The following is a 23,365-nucleotide window of genomic DNA, read 5'->3' on the forward strand; positions in this document are numbered from 1 at the left end:
GGCCCCGTACGAAGAAGCTGAAACGGTTTCACGGTTAAGCCGGTCAAGGGGCATCGGGGGCATTTCATGTTTGCACGCGATTTGATAGGATCAATACCCGCGATTGGGCGACTACCGTCCGTCGCACGCACATGGCCGAGCCTTGCCCGCGGCGCATCGCTCGCCGGGGCGGGAAGGCCGGCCCTTATTCTTTGTAGTTTACTCGACGCGAAATGAAGCGAATATTTGCCTTGCAGACCCGGCTCGAGATGTCTTGATAACTAGGCCATCCTCGACGACGCACAAAAGGGTGATATGGGTGAAGATGTCGATGATTTGATTGCTCTATGCCTCTATGCGATTGCAGTAACGACGGGAGGGCCAAGTTGCCAAGCGCATCAACCATCCTCCACCCGTTCCAGCACCCGGAGAGAAGGCGTGCCTCTGCGTGAGGACGGTGATATCCAGGCCAGGCGATTGTCTGGACATGGCGATGTCTAATTGGTCCCGTTCTATTGAGTTGTTAAATTTTGTTCATTCCGCTGGGTGAGCAACTCGCAATGGCTGGGGGACTGCTTACCTCTTTGGCCAGCTATAGCCATGCGTCCACGATGTTAGTAGAGCCTCCGTCACAAGTGCAATGATTCGTGCGACTTTGCTTACCATATCCAAGACCTACACGTAACACAGACAAGTTAGCCCCTCCGTTTATCACACTCCGTCGATGCAATGGGCTGCATGATTGCCTCACCTCTTTGAGCTCGTCGTCCCAGTAAACGGACTGGGAGCACTTGTTCTCGTCAATGCCCATGGCATAGCTGGGGTAGCACAACGAGCAGGTCATCGACGTTGAGGAATCCTTGCCCCGGGGGTCCTTAAAGCCATTGGGGCCACAACCTCCGCATTCGGAGTGCTGCTTGCAAACAGTTCCGTCGGGCGCCGGGGACCACGACTCTGTCGCGGACGAGGAAGGCGACGGCGGCGGCGACTGTGGGTACGCCATGGCCATGCCGGCAAGGACGGCGACGAGGCTGGTAGCGACTGCTGCTTTCATTTTCGGTAGGTGTGCTTTTACACGTTCTTGACGGTTGATTGGTGGCAGGAAAGGGGGGAAGCACAGAGCTACGAGCTGTTGAGATTGGATAGGTTGCCGATAATAAAGGCTCGGGAAGGAGCTATATATCTATATTGAGCGGCGGCGACGGAATTCTCCTCCTGACATCTATCGCCTTCTTCTGTTCCTTGCTCTGAAATGCCGCAAGAGAGGTAGACGCATAAACGCCAAGATCCGGCATCAGGCCATGGGTCCCGACGAGTCACGATGCTTCGACACCCCCGTTCTGTCTGTCCTGTTTGGGTTGAAGACCACGCGAGCAAACCAGAAGCATTCCAACGAGCGTGGATCGGCAAGAGAGGAGGGGAAAGAACAATGCGTGTCCGTATCCACGATTCATGGCTGCTGGGCGCGAGTGTCGGGCATCGAGGAATGGGAGCCCGGCGAGGGAGCAGACGCCGTGTTAGAGGGTGACGAAGTCACGGCCTAGACGTGATGAACACGTCGTTGATTGCGTTGCTTGTCGCGGCTTGTCACTTTCGCCAGACAGCAATCAGCTTGGCGGACTTGACGTCTACGGTGCCGCCAGTCCCTGGAGCAGGGCCTCACTGATAAGCGACGAATACAATGTACGACGTATGTGGGTAACGTAGTTACGAGTCGCGGTGGAAGTCACCCGCCCGCAAATGGTCAGGAGATGCAGGGTCCAGTCCATCAGACCAAGTCCCCGTAAAGGATGACGCGTGTCAATATTGATAAAGGCTGACTGTAACCTCGAAGCTTTCTCGACTAAAGAAACCGATGCCATGATTTGTGCCCGTGTGGAGAGAGGAGGAACCCCTCGACATTCGGGCCATCGCTATAATTCGTACATATGCCCTTGCAAGCAGCGTCTGCCTTACACATACGAGTCGCAAGTGGTCTGGCCCGCGCAACTGGGGCCTACTCGAGTCGAATACGTACGCGCATTGGCGCCTCCCGCCGCCGAGTATTCATGCGCGGTGGCGTCCCAGTTCACGTTCACGTTCATGCGCGGCGAAAGTTTTGCGTCCCAGGCCCACAGCCGCGCGCCATGTCCCAACGCTCTGCCACGTGAGACGAAGCTTAAGTTAATTTACTTGATTCAGCGAACGCGCGCCATATTTACACAATATGTACGAACTCGTATGTGTGCCATGCCGTCTCACGGCCGTGGCAGGACGTCGTGCGCGTTTTCCCACGTGGACGCGTAGGCATGAGCCGGCTCAGTTCCAGTTCCCCCAGTCATCCGTGAGGCTCTCAGCGCTTCTGCCGATGAGGGATTCGGGGTCTGGAGTCGGGACTGGGACGAGATGCGGCAGGGCGACGGCACTGCCAATTAATAACAATGCCTTGCCTGCGCGGAGGAAAACACCAAGGTCCTGCCTGTCCAGGCAAGTCTACATGATAGATGGAGCCGATTGGCGATGACGGGACAAGGGGCCAACAGGAGGGGGATGATGGTATGCAAAACTCCAATTTTTGTAGTGGCTCTTCGGCGTCGATTAATTGATTGCTTTCTCCTACCGATGGATGGTTTCTTCCTCATCGAGAGTGAGGCGCTTCCCCTCTACATTACCTCCCTTGACCTGGGGGTCGCCTCCTTCTTCCCTAGCGATAATACCGCTCCCTCCCCAAGGGCCGGTTGCGAGACACTCACCCACAGCGACCGCCACGGCCAAAATAGAACAATTGTTTTTACTTAGTCTCCAATTGATCCTATCGATGTGTGTGGCTCCCTTTTTGCGGTGGACGTTCGATATCCCATCCTCGAGAAGGGCCGCCCTCTTCGTCGCCAGTGAGACATTGCCTCGATAGCGCCTGGTGTTGAGAGAGCCCTCGCCATGACATATATACCTCCTGTCGCTACCGCCGTAATCGCGGTAGGCAATTGAGCTGGTCTTTTCATAGAGTCAAATCGGACCGCGCGCTGTTTTTTGTACGACTTTTCGGAAATATTAAGACACAGAGACAACAGCATGCGCTTCTCAACCATTGTCGTGGCAGCGGGCCTCGCGGCGGCCGGCGTCCATGCTGTGCCCAAGCACGGCAACTTCCACATCAAACAGGTACCGCAAAATAAATCCAGCAGAAACAAAGATGGTCCGGTCACTGATGCACACCGCAGATGGCAGCCCGATACGCCGCCGCCGCCGCCCAGCGCAGGGACGCTCCCCCGCCCGCCGCCGCCCCGGCCTCCGCCCCGCCGCCGCCGCCTCCGCCCGCCGTCCTCAACGGCGCCGTGTCCGTCCCCGAGGGCTGCCAGACCGCCGCCGCCCCTGCCGTCGTCACATCGACAACCACCATCGACATCACCGTGTACATGCGGCCCACGATTCCCGCCGAGCAGCCGCTCCCCACGCAGCCCTTCCGTCCCGACACGCCGCCGCCGCCCGCCGTCGCCCAGCCGCTCCCCACGGAGCCGTTTCACCCAGACACGCCTGCCCCAGCGGTACCACCACCACCCCCAGCAGCTCCCACAGAGGAGCCCTGCGAGGACGACGTCGAACAGGATGATGAAGATGAGAACGACAATGGCGGCCTGTCGGTGCATATCGACGACGGGGACCCGCTCATTGACGTGAACATGGGCGACTCGCTGAAGGTCAGCGCCTGATTGATGGGAGGCGGCATCAGCACGACATACCAGCAACGTTACGTGGTGACAGACGCACAAAACCTTGTACTCTTGTACAGCTGAGCGTTTCCGACATATGGGAACGCGAGGACACTCACCTCGGCTCGAGCTCGTGTATACGGGCCGTGGTTATTTTGAAAGAGGCAATAATATGTAATGGCCTCGAAGGGAGGGACTCACAAAACACACACACACACACCGAGAGGAGAAGGGGCAGGCAGCTCTTGTGCAGTAGGTAGCTGAAGCTTCACTCATCTCCCTCATACTTAATACTATTCGATGCGCATCCCGCATCTTCACACAATTGCCTCCCTTCCCCGCGTACATGTCAAACAACTCCCACGGCCAGGCCCCCGTGCATGCATCCCCAACGCCTCCAGCTAACAAGGCCTTTCATCATCATCGTCATCGTCATCGTCATCATCATCAACCCAGCAACAGCAACAACGACACCACCTTAATGCAAAGGGCAAACAAAGAGTCGATAGGGCTTCACAGCTACTCGGCATTGTCCGGCGGCGGCAGGTCGTTGGGCCCAAACGACGAGGGCAGCAGCTGCATGACTCTCTCAGCAAACGCCCGTTCAAGTCCCCGTGGCCGTAGCACACGAGAAAGAAAAGGTGCAGAAGAATGTGTGCCTTACCTGCTCGACGGTGAGGACGAGGTACTGGTCCTTCTTGTCAAACATGATGACGGGCATCTCCATGCTGCAAAACTCGCGGATGCTAGAGGTTGGGCATGGTCAGCGACGACTCAGCATGCCGCGATATCCCCGCCCTGTTCTTGGGGATCTGAACCAAGAGCTACAGTGTCAAGGAGTGAAGGAAGAAGGAAAAAACTCACAACTGCCGGCACATGCCGCACGGGCTCGCCGGCGGGCTCACATCCGTCGCCACAGCCAGCGCCCTGAACCCGCCCCTCGCGTGCCTCCTCCAGCCGGGCCTCGTGACGGCATTGCCGAGCGCGACGCGCTCCGCGCACGTCCCCACGGGGTAGCTTGCGTTTTCGACGTTGGCGCCCGTGACAATCTTGTCCTCCTCGTCCTCCTCCCCATTCTCCTGCTCATCCTCCTCCTCATCCTCATCGCCGTCGCGGTTCTTGCTGGGCCCCAGCAGCGCGGCGCCGACGCGAAACTTGCTGTACGGGCAGTAGGCCGTGTCCTTTGCCGCGACGGCGCTGTCGCGCAGCTGCCGGAACTCGCGCTGCGTGAGGCCGTGGCTCTTGCACGTCGAGGAGACGGCCGCGTTGGACGACGCGGAACGGAGCATGGGGCTGGGCATCTTGACGTCTCCTTTCCTTTCCTTTCCTTGAGTCCTCGTTAGACCGGTATCGTATATTTCACAACGGCTGTTTTTCTTTGTTTTCGCCGATGAACCTCGTCGCGATTATGTGTGTGCGTGTGTGTGCTTGCGTGTATCTGCACCGGGTCGCTGCTAAAGACAAGCCAACGCAAGGAAATAAGGCCAGGAGGGGGGAAAATCGCAGAGCGCGCGGTGGGGATGACGACACTGAAGAGCGTGGATGATGAGACAATGAGGCGATGGGTGCGCGCGCCGCCCGGTGTAAGTCGACGAGAGAGAGGTGGCGGGTGTGTGATGTGCGTGATGTGCGTATGAGTGCGTGTGAGTGCGTGTGAGTGCGTGAGTGATGGAAAAAGAGAAGCCAACCAAGGAAAACCAGGCGCAAGGATGGAGGATGAGATGAGCATGACGTTTGTTGGAGCGGCAACACGGCGCGGCGGGCGGCAACCCCACGATGGAGGGGCCCAGCCAGCTTTGACGCATGTGTGGGGACGCCACGCCACGCCACGGCCAGATGGAGCTCGACCGTTTCAAGGCACCGTAGGCACAGCTGCCCAACTGAGGTCATGGCTCTCTGTGCTTTTACGTATTGGTGCAGATGGCGACTCCAAGAAAAAAGTGGCGGCGTGGGACACGGCTCGGCATTTGATAAAGGGTCTCGAATATCATCCCCATTCAGTGGACGGACGAATGGATGAATTGCCGGGCTCGTCGTGGCCCCTTCCCCTTCAAGTGTGCCCTCTGCTCTCGCCATTATTACAACAAGATAAACTAGATATGTATGCATGTAATGGCGCCTGCCAGCGCCTCTTCCATTCCACCACACCACGTCCCCCTCGTCCCCGCCCAATAGATGGTATCTTCGTCAAGGCATCATCGTCTCGTCCTGGCCCCCTCGATCCGACCATACCCGGTCTGTCCTGTCCCGTCCGTCCCATGCCTGCCCGCCTGCTCCCGCTCCCCTCCATGTCCTTTGCCTGCCGCGCCAGCCATATAAACAGTAATCGTATCCGAGGCAAAATCAAGGGGGAGCGCAAAGGCCTTTCCAAATACTCGTGTCATCCATCCACAGGCCCCCCCTTCTCTCTCATCTACTGCGACTCCAGCCCCGCGCTGCCCCTGCTCGAGGTGCTCGTCAGCAGCGGCGTCGACTGCGCCGACGCGCTCGTCTCGCTCGGCGTCATCGGGTCCACGACCTGGTTGCGGATGGCCAGGATCCACTCGTGCTGCAGCAGCTCCACCGCCGACGGCCGCTCCTTGGGGTCCCGCATGAAGCACTTGTTGAGGAAGTCGATGCCGTCCGGCCCCAGCTGGTCTGGCGACGGCAGCTGCGGCGGGTTGCCCTGCGCAATGTTGTACATGATGGCCCACTCGTTGTCGAGGTTGGCCCACGGCCTCCGTCCCGTCGCCATCTCCAGGATCACGCACCCCAGGGACCAAATGTCCACCGCGCCCGCCCGCCCCGGGTTCTCGCCCTTGATCACCTCGGGCGACATGTACATGGGCGTTCCCGTCATCGACTTGTTGGGCTTGGTCGCGTGCACGTCGGCCGCCAGCGTCCGCCCCTGCCGCGCAATCACCTTGGCCGCGCCAAAGTCGACGTACTTGATGATGCCGTTGTGGTTCAGCAGTATGTCTAGGTTCGCCAGTCAGTCAGTCTCAGTCACTCGCAGTCTTGGTCAGAATGTTCCACTCACTCTCGGGCTTGATGTCGCGGTGCGCAATGCCCCTCTCGTGCAGATACACCAGGCCCTCCAGCAGCTGCAGCGCGTAAAAGATGATGACCTGCTCGTCCTCGATCCGCCCGTGCTCCAGCAGCCCGGCCAGCGAGCCGCCCGAGCAAAACTCCATGAACAGGTACACGCGGTCGCGGTGCACCTCGATGCCGTGGTACGACACAATGTTGGGGTGGTCCAGCACCTCGAGGACCCCCATCTCCTCCCGGATCTTCTCCGCAATCTGCGGAATCAGCTTCGGGTCCTGCAGTCGAATCTCCTTGACCGCCATCAGCTGGCCCAGGTCGAGGTTCATCGCCGCGTACACGTTGCCAAACGTGCCGCCGCCCACAAAATGCCCCTGCTGCCAGCGCATCGTGACGTTGGTCGCCGACGACGAGAGGTACGCCAGCGATCGGTCCGCCTCGTTGTTCGTCTCCAGCACCCTGCCCAGCGCCCGCCGCTCCGCCTCCTTCTCCTGCCGGTACTCGTCCACCTTGTCGAGCTGATCCACGCGCTGCTCCGTGATGCACCGCGACGCCTCCTCGTCCGAGAGCATCCTGTTCTTGTCGAGCTTCCTAAACTGACCCACGAGCTGCTCAATCTTCTCCTTCTCCGCCTGCGCCGCCAGGTTCGACCTCGCGCCCATGATGTCGAAGTGAGAGATGAGCAGCGACATGCACCCGCCCACCTTGACCCGCAACTTCTCGTACTCGTCTTCGCCGAGCGCCAGGATGTGCCTGCCGCGCGTCATGCCCATGGCGAACTCGAGCGCCAGGACCGCCCAGCGAAACGTCTTGCGGTCCGACGCGATGCAGTCGTTGCAGATGAAGCTCACCCAGTCGAGCGCAAGCTTGGTCAGCTTAAAGTTGTTCATCTGCCGCCTGTTGCTGTCCATGTACAGCAGCGAGCGCTGACCGAATTCCGTCGCAAAGACGAAGCACGTCTGGATCAGCTCCTGGCAGTCTTTGCCCTGGGTCTGCTTTCGGATGACCTCGACGCTGTCCATGAACGTGTTGGACAGCTTGTACGCGACCCTGCGGATCTCCAACAGCCTCGTGTTGACCTTGTGGATGTTGGACCTCGACTCCTGCAGGAGATCGACGTGCATGTCCACGGCGTCCAGGAACGATCGCCTCGCCTCGGGCAGGGCGTGCGAGCTGGACGCGCAGAGCCGCACCTGTCCGCGTTTCAGGTCGATGCTCTGCTCTCGCAGCGAGACTTGCACCACGTCGCCGAACCAGTTGAACGTGTCCTCCGGCCGCAAGACGAGGAGGTACCGCTCGCCGTATTCCTCGGGGAAGCGCTCCTTGGACGTGATGGCCATCATGGCCTGTATGTCCTCCAGCCGGCCGTGAAGCTGCGGCGACGCCAGAATGTAGGTGCCCTGCTTCTCATAGACACCCGTGTCGACGCGGAAGTGGCCCGACGCCACCAAGTGGTCGTAAAACTTCTGCATCGCGTCTGGGGTGAAGGATATGCTAAAGTCCGAGGCGTGCTCGTAGTTGTCACTCAGCATCCTCGAGAAACGCTGAAGCATGCGTTGCCGAACGCGAACCGAGTCCAGGCACGCCTTGTACCGCTTGCTCATCTCGCTGGCGCTCTCCTTGGGCTTCACCTGCAGCTCCTTCTCAAATGTCTGGCTCAGTCGGTTGAGCGCCTTGAACGTGAGGGAGCTGAACTGCTCGGCGACCTCGATGTGGCCGCCCTGCAGGTGGCTTCCGATGTAGTTGGCAAAGTCCCACTCCTGAAACAGGAGCTCTGCCTCCTTGAAGGTGTTTTTGTTGCCGCTGAGCTTCCAGTTCAGCATCTTGAAGTAGTACTTGAGAGCGTCGAGGACGACCTGGTCGAAAGTCTCGTCGATACACGGCGGCAGGTCCCACCCGGGCTCGGGGCTTTCAATCGCCAGATACTCGAGCTTGATCCTGATGGCAAACTTCAGGAGCAGCTGAAACTGGGAAATCATCTGGTCCTGCATCAGGGGATTTTGCTGCGCCGTCTCCTTGACCCGCCGAGCGTACTCGAGGCGCGTCTTGGTGATTTCCTCGATGAGGCGAGACGGGAAGCTGATGAGCGTCAGGAGCTCCTCCAGATACGGCGGCAGGTGTCGCTTCTGGAAAGGGGTCGAGTTTTCGATTAGCGTCTCCTTGACCTTGCTGATGATGGACGAGATAGGCCGCAGCATGCCCTTTTGGGTTGATCGCTCGTCGTCGTTGTATAGAGACTGAAGTCCGTCCTCTTTCATCAACCGGTCCAGGAAGGACGTCTCGTCCGAGGTGATGCCGTCGACGGCCGGCGATCGCTGCTTGGTGCGCGAAAAGTCGAGCTCGTCGTTGCCGACCCACTTCTTGAGGATAGAGAGCTCCGTGTTGATCATCTCGTTGGTGTTGTACCACGAAAAGATGGCGTTGTAGGCCTCGTGGAACATGGGCGAATCGGCCACCTTATGGTCGGCTGCCAGCGCGTCCCACGAGGGATACAAGCCCTCGCACTCTTCGATTTTCCTGACCACGTCCTTGACCTGTTCGTACGGGGGCTTGCCCACCTCGCTCTCGCCCTTTACCTGGAAGTTGATGATCTCGTCCAGCTTACGGTCGAGGATGGCGCGGGCTTCCTCGACCATGCGCCGCTGCACGGGCAGGCGGCGGCCGCACGACTCCGCGCGGACCCCCAGCCATAGCTCCGACTTGTGCGCCATCTTGCCGGCTTGCTGGTCGCCGGAGCCGATGAGACGCTTCTTCTCCTGCCGAACCACGTCGCCTGTCAAGACAGCCTCGAGCATGCCGTGCCACTCGAGCCGCTCGCGTTTCTCCGGGTCTTTTGTGTCCTCCTCGGTCGGTTGAAGGTCGTCGTTGCCGTAAAACATTATCGTCTCCTGGTCGAGCCGGTCATCATAGGGTGTGTCGGACGAGGGCGTCTCACCCTCCGAGTCTGAATCGTTGCCGTTGATGGTCTGGTACGAGGTAAAGTACTCGCCCGAGTAGTCCTGGCGGAGCTTCTGCACGTAGGCCCGCTCCTGGGCGCGGAACCTGCTCTCGCTCTGCCGCGGACGCGTCTTGGACGTGGAGCGGATCGACTCGACGAACGAGGCCGCCGGGACCTGCTGCGCCTGCTGTTGCGTGGGCTGCTGTTGCTGCTGCGCCTGTTGCTGCTGCTGCTGCTGCATGCCGGGCTTGCGCGAGGTGGCGGGGTTGTACGTGCTGGACGGCGTCCGCGCCGGAGCCAGAGGCCTCTGCGGCCGGGTTCCGTTGGGATAACCGGCCGCCTCGTCCCCGGCTGCGGCAGACCACTGGCCCTTGGACGCCGTGCCGTTCATTGCGGTGCTCGGTGACAGCTGCGACACGGGCCCGCCGTCGACGTAGCGGGCCTCGAGGTCCCCGAGCTCGTCTCGGCGCTCGTTGGCGTGGGGGTCGGCGGCATCGGAGCCCGGGGACGAGTCCTCGGTCTCGAGGTGGACGACCATGGAGCGCCGGCGGCCCTGTGGCCGCTCGGGCTGCAGGTCGTCCTCGCCGCCCGAGAAGCGCACGGCACGCGGCGACGAGTCGGCCATGTCGAATGCTTCACCACCCCCTCAACAACAACCCAGCCGGGGGTGGGCGGGGGCGGAGAATCGAGTCGCCGGCGTCGTCGTCGATGGGCGGCGGCGGGGGGAAGCGTTCGTCAGCTGGGGCGTGGCATGTGTGGTGGTGTCGTTGTCGGACCGGTGGCCGCCAGAAGCAATCGATTCGCACGGGGGCTGCGTCGTCGTCGATGTGCTCGGCAATGTGCTCGTGAACGGCGCCTAGGCCCCGTGGCGATGGCGCTGTCTGTGGGCTGTCGACGGTCGGCCGTTTGCCTGATGAACCGGTTGGCGGTTGGATGAAGCAGGCAACTTGGGTCGGCGGGCACAGATGGACCAGAGCCAGGAAAGGAAGCGAGCTCGAGTCTTTTTGCACGTCGTTAGTGGCCTTTGACGGCGGCGCTGAGGTTGGCTCAGCAGGGGCGAGTTCGCGGGCGGGAGCTGCGCAGTGCGCACCACCGACCGCCACCCACCCATCCCATCCACCTATCCACCGGCCACCACCACCACCAAGACCACCCGCGTCCATTCGCCGTCCACCCCAACACCCATCCCATCCACAGGGGCGGGCGGGCGCCTCCACTTTCCCTTGCCAGGCCTCCACCAGCTCCCCCATGCAAATCGTGATCCCGCCCGCCCGCACCGCACCGCACCGCACCCTGCTCGGCCGCTGACAGTGCACTGCACCAGACCTTGCAGGCCCAGGATTCCTGCCAGGCCAGGCCAGCCAGCCAGGCCTGTCCGCCCAAGGCACCAAGAGCACGACCTGTGGCTCAGTCAGACCCTCCCCCAGCTGTGATTGGGCCGACGCGGATGGCTTGCATTGGAGGTGTGGCTGGGGCCCGTCACGGCCAATGGGATAGGAGCCCGTCGATCACGGCAGCTGCATGTGAAGCAACTTGGCAACGTCCATCAGAAATCACACTCCTCCCGCCGATGCATTCGTCAACATGCCGCAACCACCATGTCATGCTCATCATCACCGCGACGGCCTCGCTCGTCGCGCAGCACGTTGAGGAGCCGGACGCGCTTCTGTAGGGTTCTTGCCACAGCGCCTGTGGGGACTCAAAGCTGCCTGAACTCTTCGGTGCGGTGCCTGCGGCCCCGGCTTCGGGCTTGCAGGACGGAGATGAATGAGGTTATACGGTATCTACTTATGTGCGCATATTTTACTGCTCAGAGACAAGGGCCATGTCGTTGTACCCCCGGTCCCTGGTGGCGAGGTCTCAACATGGAGGCATGGCAGAGACGGGCATCGGAGCACTCGGGGCTTCCGTGCGAGATGCCGGCCGATCGCCGAATGTGCATCGACATCGGTGTAGCACCTGCCACGCGCGAGGCCTTCATGCCATCCATTGCACTGCGCCGGGCTTCATCACAAACCATCGCTGAGACTACGTGATGGAAGCTCGCAGAGTAGATCTACCCTGCGGTAATGTCCTAGAATCCTCCCCCAAGGTCGGCATATCTGCGCCCCAGTAGCCTCTGAAGATCCGCAAGAGTGCCAGCATAGCTCGGAGATGGCGCGTCTCAAGCCGGCCTGTCCGTCTGCGGATGTTCCGCGCCTCAAGCTACAGCAGTCTTCGATATGCCCGCCATCGCCAGCCCTGGCGCCTAGCCATGCAGGTTGCCTTGGCCAGCTGCGTGGCTTTCTTGTCGCCTGACGCCCTCATCAGCAGACCAAGTGCAGCATGTCGCGAGTACCGCCTGCACCAAAGTGCAAGTTACTGCACTCAAAACAGTAGTTACAGCCCTACACTCTATTGCGATTAGGGTCGAGGCTCGGATCGCAACCATGAACGCCATGAACGACTCCCTCCGCGCTCCAAACATCAATCCTGGGACCCTCCACCCCCGCCAAGCCTGCCGTGGCCTCGGCTCCGAGCACGCGGTCCTCTGCGTAGCTACTCATTCCTAGTTGGGGTTCCGCTGCCTCCACGCCGCCGGACAAGACTGGCGATGCATTTGTGCGCCATGACACAGCAGGCTACATGCAGTGCGGTGGACCAATCTATGGTGGAACCAGTCCGAGGCAGCGCTTTGACGTACCCTCAGTCACACTCGTTTTGTCCCAAAGCACAATGGGACCATTGTCTTTGGCGCTTCCAAGGTCTCTGGCACACTGAACATTGCCAGAAATCTAAACGCAGAAGAGTCATTCCACCTTGCTTAGAGCCAAGCATGAGATCTGTGCACTCGCCCTCCGTCTTGGCGCAGTGGAAGAGGTGAGCAGTCTCAGTAGGCAAAAGCTTGCAAAGGGACAGCGAGGAGGTGACGTGGTTCCCTGATAGCTGTGCCAAGCGATGGTAGATGTCTCGGCTGTTTTGAAGCACCTTGGCACCAAGACGGTTGTGTCCAGCGTCAACAACACGCTTCCGCCAATGCGAGTAGTTGGGTAACCCAGGTTCTTGGCCGAGGTCGAAGATGTGTTTCACCCACCACGTCTTTGCAGCGGTAGCTATCGCACAGCGGCAGGTAGTACTTGCTGCAGCTCCTAACGTTACTCATTCGTCGCCGCCATGCGTTTGGAGGACTACTGCGGGAAGCATCGGGCGTGGTCGTCACCATGTCGCACATCGTGGTACCGGGCCGTCGCGGCAGCCGAGCAATTCGATGGCTAATTCGACGCCTGCACATTGGGGACTTCAAGCCCCCTTGACTGACGCCAAAGTCCTTTGATATGGCGCCTTGTGAGACCAGTACAATTAGCGATCGACAATCTCGTCACCTACAGAACCGGCGTAATCACCGAGTGATAAGGCAGGGCATTAGCAGTTCCCCAGATTTGGGTACGGCAAGTGGGGACGAGAGGAGCGTCACACAAAGGCCCGTTTGTCAAACGGCGTCGTCTATCCCACGGCACCGGAGCATCCGTTGGCTGGCGGACTTGGCTTGGGTTCTTGTGTTCCCCCAAGCTCCCTTTGGTTGTACTGTACTTGGCCCCAAGTTGGGCTTGCGAGAACTTTGACACCGGCATACTCGTACGCAGTAGGGTAGCACTACCCTTTACCGGCTGCAATCGGCTCGGCATCTTACTCCAATGATCGTTGCAACGGTGACAAGCAGCGACTGAGGCGTCGGCACTGCCAGCCAACGTTCGGGTTTCTGGCCAGCGCTTTCTTTTTCCGTCGCCGCCTTGAAATGCCGATCTCGGGGGCCGAACTCTGATGCATACTCATACTCGTTGTGTTTGCGACGAGTTGTCGGCCGCCCGTGACAGCGGGGCCGGAACCAGCCGAGCAAGGGTCTCTTGTCGGACAAGGCGCCATTCAATGCGCAAAGGTGCCCCAGTAAGTACGTAGCAACAGTATCTGGAGAAGTCGGGCAAGGTCGGGGCACGGCGCCGGGAAAGGGTGTCAAGTTGCCGCGACGTCGGGCCAGTGCCGGCGTGTCAAGACTGAAGGCGGCGGCTACAGCCATACCGCCAAGCCACGCCACGACCCTTGACGCCTGGAGGCGCACAACGGCGCAGAATCGGGTTGATCAACTGCGCTTGGCGGCAGCTGTGTCACCAAGAACGCCATGACACGCCAGGCTTGGCGGTGATCACACACGGCTGTTTTGGCGCAGGGCTTGACGCAGGCATGGATGACGGACCGTGCGCGTGTCATTGCAACAAAGGGCGAGAAATTGTGTCTCGCGGCCGGGTCCTGGTGTGCGTCAGCTCGAGTCGATGAGTGGATGAGTGGGCAAGGGCCTGCGCGACATAACGTCGTCTCTCGTTGAGCATCAAGGTCGCCTTTGCTCGCCGTGCTTGATGCAAGGCAAGGCGTGTTTTGTCTCGGTCAAGTTGCCAGTGGAGGGGCGGCCTGCAGCCATCCCGACCGCAGCCCATCCTTGGATAATCTGCAGCGGCTTGTGCCCAGGGCTGGGGTCCGGGGCTGGGCTCGGCCTACCTTTCAGTAGGAGGAGGATGAGGACCTCTAGTACTGTAATGACATTCACCAACGATGGACGTACTTGAGGTAACCTAGGATGCCTCACCATGAGCTCGTAGTCGTAGGATGCTCCTTCCTCGTATACTCCGTACGGTGCGGCAGGGTCGTAGCTGGGCGAGGAACCTTGCTGGCCAGCTTCCCACGGAGTACGAAGTACACCCGTCGCCTGCATTCCGCCAGTCAGTGGCCGCGTCGTCCGCGGCTTCCCGCGTCAGGAAGGAGCAGGCCGTCGGCGAGGCGGCTGCTCCATACGAAGTGCCGTGCAAGGCAGACCGAGGCAAGTGCGACGCATCTCAGTGCCAGCGAAATGGGCCTTCCCAATTCATCACCAATGACTGCGTGACCTCGCCTCACCTCCCACGAGCGGGTAGCCCCCGGGTACTTGGACTCCGTGTCTTCACCTGGCTGATCACCAAGCCACGGTCGCCACTACCGAGGGCAGTACATAATACCTACCCGCCACAGGGACAATTTAGATACCCTCGCCAAGCCGGCAAGTGACACCGGGCGAGCTGTCCCTACCAGCTTGCAGAAGCGCGGTGGCCCGGCGCCGCGACTGCCTCCGACAGGTAACTGTCAAGCTGTCCCCAAGCAATCGTTGCATCCACGCCAGCAACGCCCTCTCATGCCCATGCCGGCATCGCCTCCACACGCCTGACTGTCTCGTGTTCATGCACGAGCGCTACTACCTAGGTACGTATGATAGATTCCGTGCCTTCACCACGGCTCAGAAGCGTCTCTCGGCTTGTGCCCCTGGCTGCCGCGTCGCCGACGGGGCCCTCATCGTCAAGACATCGACTGCAGATGCAAATACGCATTCGGCGTCACTGCTTGGCTTGTTTTGGTCACAGTGTACGTATACAGAGCGAGTTTCAACGCTCGGGCGCTTATACGGAATACCTAAATCTGTTCCGTGACAGGTCACCGATCGCTGGCGAAGCCGCGAGCTTGGGCCTTCGTCACCCGCGCGGCCCCAGACAGATGCGAAATGACAGCACCAGGAAACTGTCAGCTCCATGCCCGTGCGGCGGGCGACGAAGAATCTCTTGCCGTCGCCTCGACGCCATTCTGCCTGCCGGTTGGCCACGCCAGCTGCGAAATAACGCCGCTCGTCGACGCGGGGTTGCTCTCGCCGACCCGACCGGCCCCAGGTCCGACAAGCACATGCCCTACGGCCGTGGTTTCGAACCCTGGCTTGGCCTAACGGCAGCTCACCGAGGGCTCGCGAACGCATGCGAACGCGGTCCCGCGCGCGTGGCCCTCCGCTGCGTGACCAGGATTCCTCCCCGGAACGTTAGACGCGGTTCGATCCACCGTCTTGGGTCTGGTCTGCGAGTACCTATTGCTATCTCAACGTCGGTCCCCGAGTCCCAGGCCGGGTGGCACAGACCGTGACCCAAACACGTAGGTGCTCACACGTCCCAGAAATCCTTCGTACTCCGTAATGGGCCCAGCACCCCCGACACCGGCTTTGCTTTTTGCCTCGGGGCCCGTCGCCTTCGATACGTCCGGATATTCAGATCGCTACCCTTGTCTGGTCGCGATGCTCGTGCGCAAAGCTCAACCAGGGGCTCCGCCTGGGCCTGACCAGGGGGCAATATGCAGGGCTCCATCCCGACACGCCGTGGGCAACCCAGTGCGCCAGCGCTTGACGCCCAGATCAAGCATGTTTGGCCAGCGGCCATGTGCCATCTGCATCCGCGAATTAGTCCGTGGGACGGACAACATGCTTGACACCTCACGAACTTGACAATGGAGCGCATGCGTCCCGACGGGTGTTGTCGATGGGGCACTGGGCGTGCGCGCGAGTCGCTCTGCTCACAAAGAGGTGCTCAATGCTCATGCACCTTTGCTCGCATGAGGAGCGTGGAGCCGCTTGGCCTGCCCCAAGACCTCTGTCGGGCCCGAGCACCACGGCAAAGCACCATCTTCACTGTCAGGCGACATGGCAGCCCCCCACAGGCCCGAGATTCTTTTTCACTCTTGGAGCATTGGCTGCAACTCCCAGGTGTCCAAGCTGCGCTTTTCTTGCTTCTGCCGCCTCGCCTCGAGCCCCCCCTGATCTCACTCCGAGGGTCAAGCGGTCCGGTCCCCTCCGTCGGGAGCTTCAAAATCGTCCACCGTTTGACGGCCTAAGGGTGAAGCTTTGGTTCCCCGGATGGTCAAGTTTCTAACTGCGCGCTAGGTCACTAGTCCGAAGCCGCGCAAACATCCCCTCTTCTGCGATAGACCTGACGGCAAGGGGTCTCACCGGCTTCTCAGCCGGGCTGAAGCCAACAGCGATGTAATTAACTCAATGGGTGGCGAAGCTGTCGCATTGTACATACGTCCCGGCATCCACGTCCATCGGTGGCTCCCCAGCCTCAGCAGCACGAGGATCCACGTCTGCCGACTGCCCGCCCCTCCCTCATGCAAATGAACGCCATGACAAGGTAGACGCCCCGGCCGTGCCTGCCAAGGCGCGGTTTTGCTTTGCCTTCAAGCTTTCTTAGCCCGCGAACCCCGGACCGGAGTGGACGCCGTCACGCCAATGCGACGAGCCCATGGGCACGCGGCGTGGTGCCACCGCCGGTTGTTCGACGACACCCGTCACACCTGTTACTGCTCTCTTGCCCCGAGCGCCTCTACGCCTGGTGATGCCCTTGCACGAAGGCTATTGTACGGGCGTGTGACCTCGCACTCGTCTTCGACTACGAGCTGGCCTATGGCAACGGGCGCCCGCCGGCGCGGCCTGGTCATGCCGGCAGCATCGCAGGACCGTCGCCTGACGAGACCGCCCCCCTTCCCACGCCCGAACAACAGCGAGTGGGATGGGACTTGTAGGAAACACATTTGGCCCATGACGGCCCGGCGGCCCCGGCGCCAGCGGCGGCGGGACGAAGCAAGCAGGGCTCCAGCCACTGGGCTGTGACTGCAGCTATCGTTCAGTGTTTTAGATCGGCCCCCCTGGCTCGACTTCACTTATAGTCAACACCCACGACGCACACCCCTCCCCCGGTTGGACAAGACGAGGCGCCAGCCGCCCAATGCTGCTCAGACAGCAGCCATGGCACGGTCTCATCCCGCGCCGTGTCACCAGTCGAGTGTGAGGCCACGCCACGCTTGAGGCTCGTCGTGGCTCGACAAAGGCCGTGCCTCGGCTGCTGTCAACCAAGGATATAACACCTGCGGCCGCTCCCGCCTCCGTCCCGCGTCCCACCCCGGTGCCACATCCGCCAGCGACACCATCACCGCCAGCGCCCTTTTAGGCTGTTTGAGCCCATCGTTGCTTCGCATCACCAGCTCAACGACGGCACCGTGACGCGTGATTCCGGCGTTATATGTGATTGTGTTTTACATATATCACCAAGGAGACCGACCCTTCTCGACTCACTCCATGCAACAAGGGATTCGACACTACGCAGGACAAAGCTTATTGTCGGGCTTCGTACCTTTGGTTTTGCAGCCAAGAACCAAGTCGATATAAAGGCCGGCCTCTGCCAGATCCATTTGGCGTATCCTGGCCAGCACTGCCCTCCACACTCTTCGGATCTTGCCTCCATCGGTTCTACTGCCCCTGGTGGTCGCTACCGCCGCCATCTTCCTCACTTCCAGCCCCAGCTCTACTGTACGTCTGGCCTCCTCCCGCCGTATCCGACCAGGCTGACATGGACGCCAGCTGCCACGACTAGCAGTCCGTCTTCACGATGTGCGACTTCACAAAGAATTATTACATCTACACGTCCTGCACAGACCCAGGCGCCCACTTCTGCAGCACCTCGACAGACGGCAACCGCAATCAGTCATGTCCGTCAGGGCCTCATGAACGCTACATTGTTCTTCCTGAAACCTGCCCGCTATGTTGCAAATGAGCCGCCGCGACTGAAAAGCCCATGGTCTGCTGATCACGGGTAACAAGCACCATTGGCTTTGATCACTCTTCCCAAAGGGTCGCAACCCGGGCCTATCGGACCCGATCCCGCGGCGGGAGCACTTGCCACCTGCCCTTGAAGAAGCTACGTGGCGTTGTCTCGGCAGGCAGCACATATGGTATTGCAGGCGTTGGGGTATCGCGCAGAGTCCAGCAGTCGCACGCTCGTGGTTTCAGCCTGGAGGTATCATGCGGCGTTTTGGTGTCGAGATCTTCGCGGGTGCATCATCTCGTTCCGCAGGGCAGGCCTGCGGCCTAGGCATGCCGCGATGAGAGTGTCATTATTTCTCTTGTGCCAGACTCACGTTTGGCCTACTCAGGGCGGCATTGAGCGCGCGAGTTTCTTCTTTCTTAATTCCTTACCCCAATGTCTCACCGTTATGGGTAATTATTCTTGCCTTGATGTTCTGCATAAACTTCATACGTCTCACCCGGGAGCTTTCTGGGCGTGCCTGCTCACTCCGCTGAGTGAGCCCTCAAGGTTCGAGTGTCCTGGGCATAACCCCCGTGCACATCATACCGCCGGGAGGATGCCAGGAGGTTGGCTGGCCCTGGGTCTTGGCGACATGGGGCAGACGACAGGGATAGGCTGGCGTCTGTCCATACCGCCTCGTGCGTGGCGTGGTGAGAGCACCTTGCGGCGAAACATATGACATTGACGATCATTGTGTGTGTAGCAAGGCGCGGGGAAATCAGCGGCAACTCGAGAGCAAGCGACTGTGCAGATGGCTGGCTAGTCAGAGGGGCGAAGGACAAGCAAAACCACTTTAAACAAGGTTCGCTCATGCTAATCACGCTCATGTGCATGATGCAAGATTCAGTACACGTAGTCACGCGTGACTGGTGCTCCTATGCTCGAGACTAGGTGCTTTTCGTAGGGCCAGCAACTGCATCCTTCGGGTCGCACTGGCAGTGCGATGCCGCAGGCATCAGATATGTGCCGGCAATGTTCGGACACTGTCGGGACCGGGGGGCCATCCAAGATGAGGCAGGCAAATGGCGGCGACGCGCTTGCAAATGAACTGACGGTGAAGGCAGCAAGCAAATGCGACGAGGTCGAGACCACAGCCCGTACCGGCATATCCCTGCGCGACGAAGCGCGCCACAGCTGAGCCGTTGAACCGAACGGCGCGCCGCCGAAGGCACGATGCCAACGGGCTGGACGGTTTCCCCCTTCGAGGCACACGAGATGGGGTGACTGAGCTGGCCGAAGAAAGGTGGTTTGGCGACGACCAGGGTAAGGTTCCAGCGTAGTGGCCAGGTCGCAACCTTGAGAGCACGAGGGCGAGCCTAAACGGCATTTGAAGCTATACCGTGAACAAGCCATGGTCGCGAGGTGAGAAGTACAGTGCAGGCAAGGCGTGCGCCTGTCACCTCCGGCTGTTGAAGCGTCCGCGCAGGCGCAAAGGGCTGCACAAGTGCCGGCCGGCTAAAGACGTCCGGCGTCTCGGGGTTTCGGAGCAGCAGAGCCCGTATGGTCCGCCTGACAACCGGAGGCAGAGAAGAGGCGCACGCGTTCTCCTGGAGTTATGGCCCCCACGTCGTCACCGGCAATGGCTGGATAATTCGATGACTGGCTGCATCAAGACGCAATCACAGAACGCGACGGGTGTGATGTGGTCGGGTTTGATGTTAGCGCTGGCACGTCACACTCTCGGTTCGTGGCGATGCACCGCAGACAGGCATGGCGATCCCAGCAAAGTGTAAGTCGCGTTTGAGCGGCGCTACCCCGGGCTAGCGCGTCTGATTTCGAGAATGGCATGGATGGCTCTGCGTTGACTGTGGATGTGAGCGCAGGACGGTCATGCAGGCGATGGCGATCCTTGCAGCGGTCGCAAAGGCACACAAGGGCAGAGCTGTCGTGGCCACACCCGTGATGCAGCAGCTCTGCGGCGCCTGGGGCCGGGATAGGGAGTCTGGCGACAATCAAGCTTCATCGCCACGGGCAGACGGGCGCCGCGGGCTTCGCAGGATGAGGACTGGAACGTCGACCCCTGTACGGTGTCACTGGCGCCACGAAGGGGGATTCCGCGCCAAACGCGGCGGCCGAGCGTCTGGGGAATCGGTTGATACGACGCACCTGGGGGTGAATGAACGCCAGGACCCCCTGCAGCATGCGACGAGGTGAAAGCATGCCGCCTCTTGGACGTCGTCGCTTGCATATCGCCGCTTACACATGCGCCATGTCAGGAAGAGAAAGAGGGGGGGGGGGGGTAGCGGGCCGACGCATGAAGCGGCATCCGTGGGGTTGCTTGCAGGTGGTGGGCGCTCGGCAGCAGACACGTCAACATGATGCTTGGTAGCTCGTCGCGACACTCGGGCTCCGGCAGGGGCGAAACAAGTGCGAGAAAGCGGCGTCGGACATGGGGCTGGGTTGGGTGACGATCGGCCGTGGTACGCTCGCTGCTCAAGTTATAACTTGTTCGGAAGTACGGACTAAGAACTTACAAAGCATGCTCATTGCTTGGAGCCTTGCAGCCTTGCAGCCTTGGAGGAGCCTCGTGGCCTTGAAGTCCTGAGGCATCCATGGATCGGTGGTTTGCCCGGGGCCTTGAGGAAGGTGCGTACGGAGCCCCGGGACACGCTGAAGACTCCGTGCCGAAGGCGGTCCGTGGCCCCGGCGACGGTGCCGGAACGAGGGACCGGCGCGCCCGCCAACCTGATGCGAATGCGAACTTGTGAAAGGCACCAGCCGCGCCGCAGACGCCACGCCATTGGGCTGCTCGCATGGAGCAAGTCTCTCCGCAAAGGCCGTCCCGTCAGCCGCAGCACGAGTCTGGGGAAGAAGGGGACCCAGCCCCACCCACTGTTGGCCGCCGTAGCTCCGTGGGCCGAGGCACGCGCTACCCCGTGTCCGGTTTCTCATCACCGCCGCCCCCGGAACCATCCCCAGACTTTCCAGATTCTTCACCCCGCGAACTGCCAGCGCGTCGCCAACACCAGAGTATAAAGTCGCGACAGCCGGGCGCGCGCAGAAAGATTGGCTGTGTTGCTCTTCACCGATCGCCCCGAAGATATCCCCAGCCGTTGTTGACTCTGCCGCCACCATGTCTGTTCCCGAGTCACAGTATCTGAGCCCCGTCTGGCGCGATAGCCTCTTCAGTTGAGCCTCCCAAACCCCTCGCGGCGACCGGCCCGCTGACGTCTCGCTCGCAGAGGACCGTGTGGTGTTTGTGACGGGCGGCGCTGGCACCATTTGCAGCATGCAGACCAGGGCCCTCGTTCGCCTGGGTGCCAACGCCTGCATCATCGGCCGCAGCGAAGGAAAGACCGAGGAGGCGGCCAAGGAAATCGCAAAGGTCCGGCCCGGTGCCAAGGTTATTGGCATCGGCGGTTGCGATGTCCGCAAGGTATGCGCCGGCGGTTGAAAGCGGGCAGCACGTCCGGGCTAACGTCGCACCTCGCTGGTAGATGGAGAGCCTCCAGGCCGCCGCTGATCGGTGCGCGCGCGAGCTAGGCTCCATTGACTTCGTCATGTAAGAACCCCTCCCAGTCTTCGTCAAGAGGCAACAGCTCTGACTCGGCTTCTCTACCGAAACAGCGCCGGAGCTGCCGGCAACTTCATCGTGTCGCTCGACGGCATGAGCCCCAACGCCTTCAAGTCCGTCATGGACATTGACGTGCTTGGAACCTTCAACACCATCAAAGCCACCATCCCGCACCTGCTCAAGAGCTCGTCGCCCCGCATCATTTACGTCTCGGCAACGTTCCACTATACGGGTATGCCTTTACAGGCCCATGTGTCGGCCGCCAAGGCAGCAATCGACTCTCTCATGGCCTCGGTGGCCCTGGAATACGGACCTCGTGGCGTCCAGAGCAACGTCATCTCCCCGGGAGCCATCGAGGACACGGAGGGCGCCGCCAGACTCATGAGCTCGGATGAGACGGTAAAGGCGCAGTACGCCGCGTCGATTCCTTCGGGCCGCCTCGGCACGGTCCGCGACGTCGCCGACGCGACCGTCTTTCTCTTCTCCGAGGCTGGCACGTATATCAATGGCCAAGTGATCCCCGTAGATGGCGCTGCGTGGAGGAGGCAAGGCGCGTCGACCATGGGCGGGGATAAGTCTATGGAGTATCCCAACTATCTTCTGTCCACTGAGCCCCCAAAAGGTGTCAAGGATACGAGGAAGCACAAGCTGTGAGTTAGGGGTCGATCCCACGAGGCATGGTGGGTTTCGAGTGTGGGAGGCGGGCATGCTGTACTTTTAATGGAAAGGCTAGGAGATTCCATCCGGTCAAGCCCTGGTAGGCAAATCGTTGTCCTGCTCAAGAGTACGGGCGCCGTGCGGAGACGGTAAACGGTGCTACCGCGCGGCATGTTGTCCACTGCAACCTCGGGATCGCTGTCCAAAGCCTGTTTCAAGTTCTGGCCGGGCCTCTGTAGCTTCCGTTTCGGTCCTCGTCCCTGTCGTTCAAAGTCGCGCACATGGATTATGAGGGGCTCAATGGGTCTCCAAGCATGTCACTGCCGCCGTCCAGATTTGGCATGGCAGCCGGCGCCCTTGGGAGGCTCGACGAGTCACACAGGTCGAGTGTGATGTGTGCGACGGCAGCGGCAACGCATCAGCCGGTCTCCGAGGGCCCGCTCGCATCCTGCCGACAACCGTCGTGGTGCAGGACGGCCTCGTTTGGATGGCTTGGGTGGGCAGGCATCTTTGGTTGCGCGGGCAAAGTGGCGCCTCGTTCCCACTTGTTCGTCTTGTCGAAGAAAACGGGCCGGCTCTGGAGCAACATGTCAATCGGCGCCGTCCGCTGGGGACCGGCGCCCTCCTGTGTGGCGGGCCAGAACGGCATGGCGGCCACGGCAACCCCACCCGATAGCGTGCCTGTGGCTTGATGCGTGGAACTCGCTATCTGGATTGGGCGCATGGTATCTTCGGTATCAGTGGCGATGGTCCGGTTGTCACAGGCTCCTCGGAGATGCATGGCGTCCAGCTCGCAGCGACCGAGCTGCCTTGCTGCCAGGCGCCAGGAGAGGGCGGGCCTAGAGGCGGCGGTTTCCCTGGCTATTCGTACTGGCCATGGTCTCGGGGAACAACCAGTGGCGTGTTGCTCGGTTCGGTGTCGGGAATGGAGGGATGCAGGTTGCGTTGCAGCTGAAGGCGTGATGGTGGGCTTGCCGCCTGCACAGAATCGGTGGTGTGCCGTGCGGGGACGATGGAGTCTGGGGAAGCAATGCGGCCCCTGGAAGACGAGAACCCAGATGGAATTCCAGAGGCGGGTTCGGATCGGTTCCTGGGACCAGCCGTGCGC

At 60.8% G+C, this 23,365-nt stretch overlaps 5 protein-coding genes across 5 annotated transcripts; 2 read left to right on the forward strand and 3 right to left on the reverse strand.

Moving 5' to 3' along the window:
• Positions 1 to 476: 476 nt before the first annotated feature.
• On the reverse strand, positions 477 to 1,033 carry PLICBS_002556 (uncharacterized protein; the record flags this gene model as incomplete). Its single annotated transcript, XM_065600044.1, has 4 exons — positions 477 to 491; positions 560 to 571; positions 643 to 654; positions 731 to 1,033. The coding sequence occupies 4 exons, from the start codon at positions 1,031 to 1,033 to the stop codon at positions 477 to 479; spliced, it is 342 nt and encodes a 113-aa protein (XP_065456116.1).
• A 1,997-nt stretch (positions 1,034 to 3,030) lies between these two features.
• Positions 3,031 to 3,668, forward strand: PLICBS_002557 (uncharacterized protein; the record flags this gene model as incomplete). Its single annotated transcript, XM_065600045.1, has 2 exons — positions 3,031 to 3,120; positions 3,180 to 3,668. The coding sequence occupies 2 exons, from the start codon at positions 3,031 to 3,033 to the stop codon at positions 3,666 to 3,668; spliced, it is 579 nt and encodes a 192-aa protein (XP_065456117.1).
• Positions 3,669 to 4,187: 519 nt separating this feature from the next.
• Positions 4,188 to 4,969, reverse strand: PLICBS_002558 (uncharacterized protein; the record flags this gene model as incomplete). The annotated part of the gene is made up of 3 exons (XM_018322248.2): positions 4,188 to 4,244; positions 4,333 to 4,414; positions 4,533 to 4,969. The coding sequence occupies 3 exons, from the start codon at positions 4,967 to 4,969 to the stop codon at positions 4,188 to 4,190; spliced, it is 576 nt and encodes a 191-aa protein (XP_018179728.2).
• Positions 4,970 to 6,081: 1,112 nt separating this feature from the next.
• On the reverse strand, positions 6,082 to 10,255 carry PLICBS_002559 (suppressor of Sensor Kinase (SLN1); the record flags this gene model as incomplete). The annotated part of the gene is made up of 2 exons (XM_018322249.2): positions 6,082 to 6,626; positions 6,688 to 10,255. The coding sequence occupies 2 exons, from the start codon at positions 10,253 to 10,255 to the stop codon at positions 6,082 to 6,084; spliced, it is 4,113 nt and encodes a 1,370-aa protein (XP_018179729.2).
• A 10,904-nt stretch (positions 10,256 to 21,159) lies between these two features.
• On the forward strand, positions 21,160 to 22,254 carry PLICBS_002560 (uncharacterized protein; the record flags this gene model as incomplete). The annotated part of the gene is made up of 4 exons (XM_065600046.1): positions 21,160 to 21,214; positions 21,269 to 21,462; positions 21,524 to 21,588; positions 21,654 to 22,254. 4 exons carry the CDS (start codon positions 21,160 to 21,162, stop codon positions 22,252 to 22,254), a joined length of 915 nt encoding a protein of 304 aa, XP_065456118.1.
• Positions 22,255 to 23,365: the final 1,111 nt, after the last annotated feature.

Source organism: Purpureocillium lilacinum (assembly GCF_023168085.1).
Source record: "Purpureocillium lilacinum CBS 284.36 DNA, scaffold_2, whole genome shotgun sequence".
NCBI lineage: Eukaryota > Fungi > Ascomycota > Sordariomycetes > Hypocreales > Ophiocordycipitaceae > Purpureocillium > Purpureocillium lilacinum.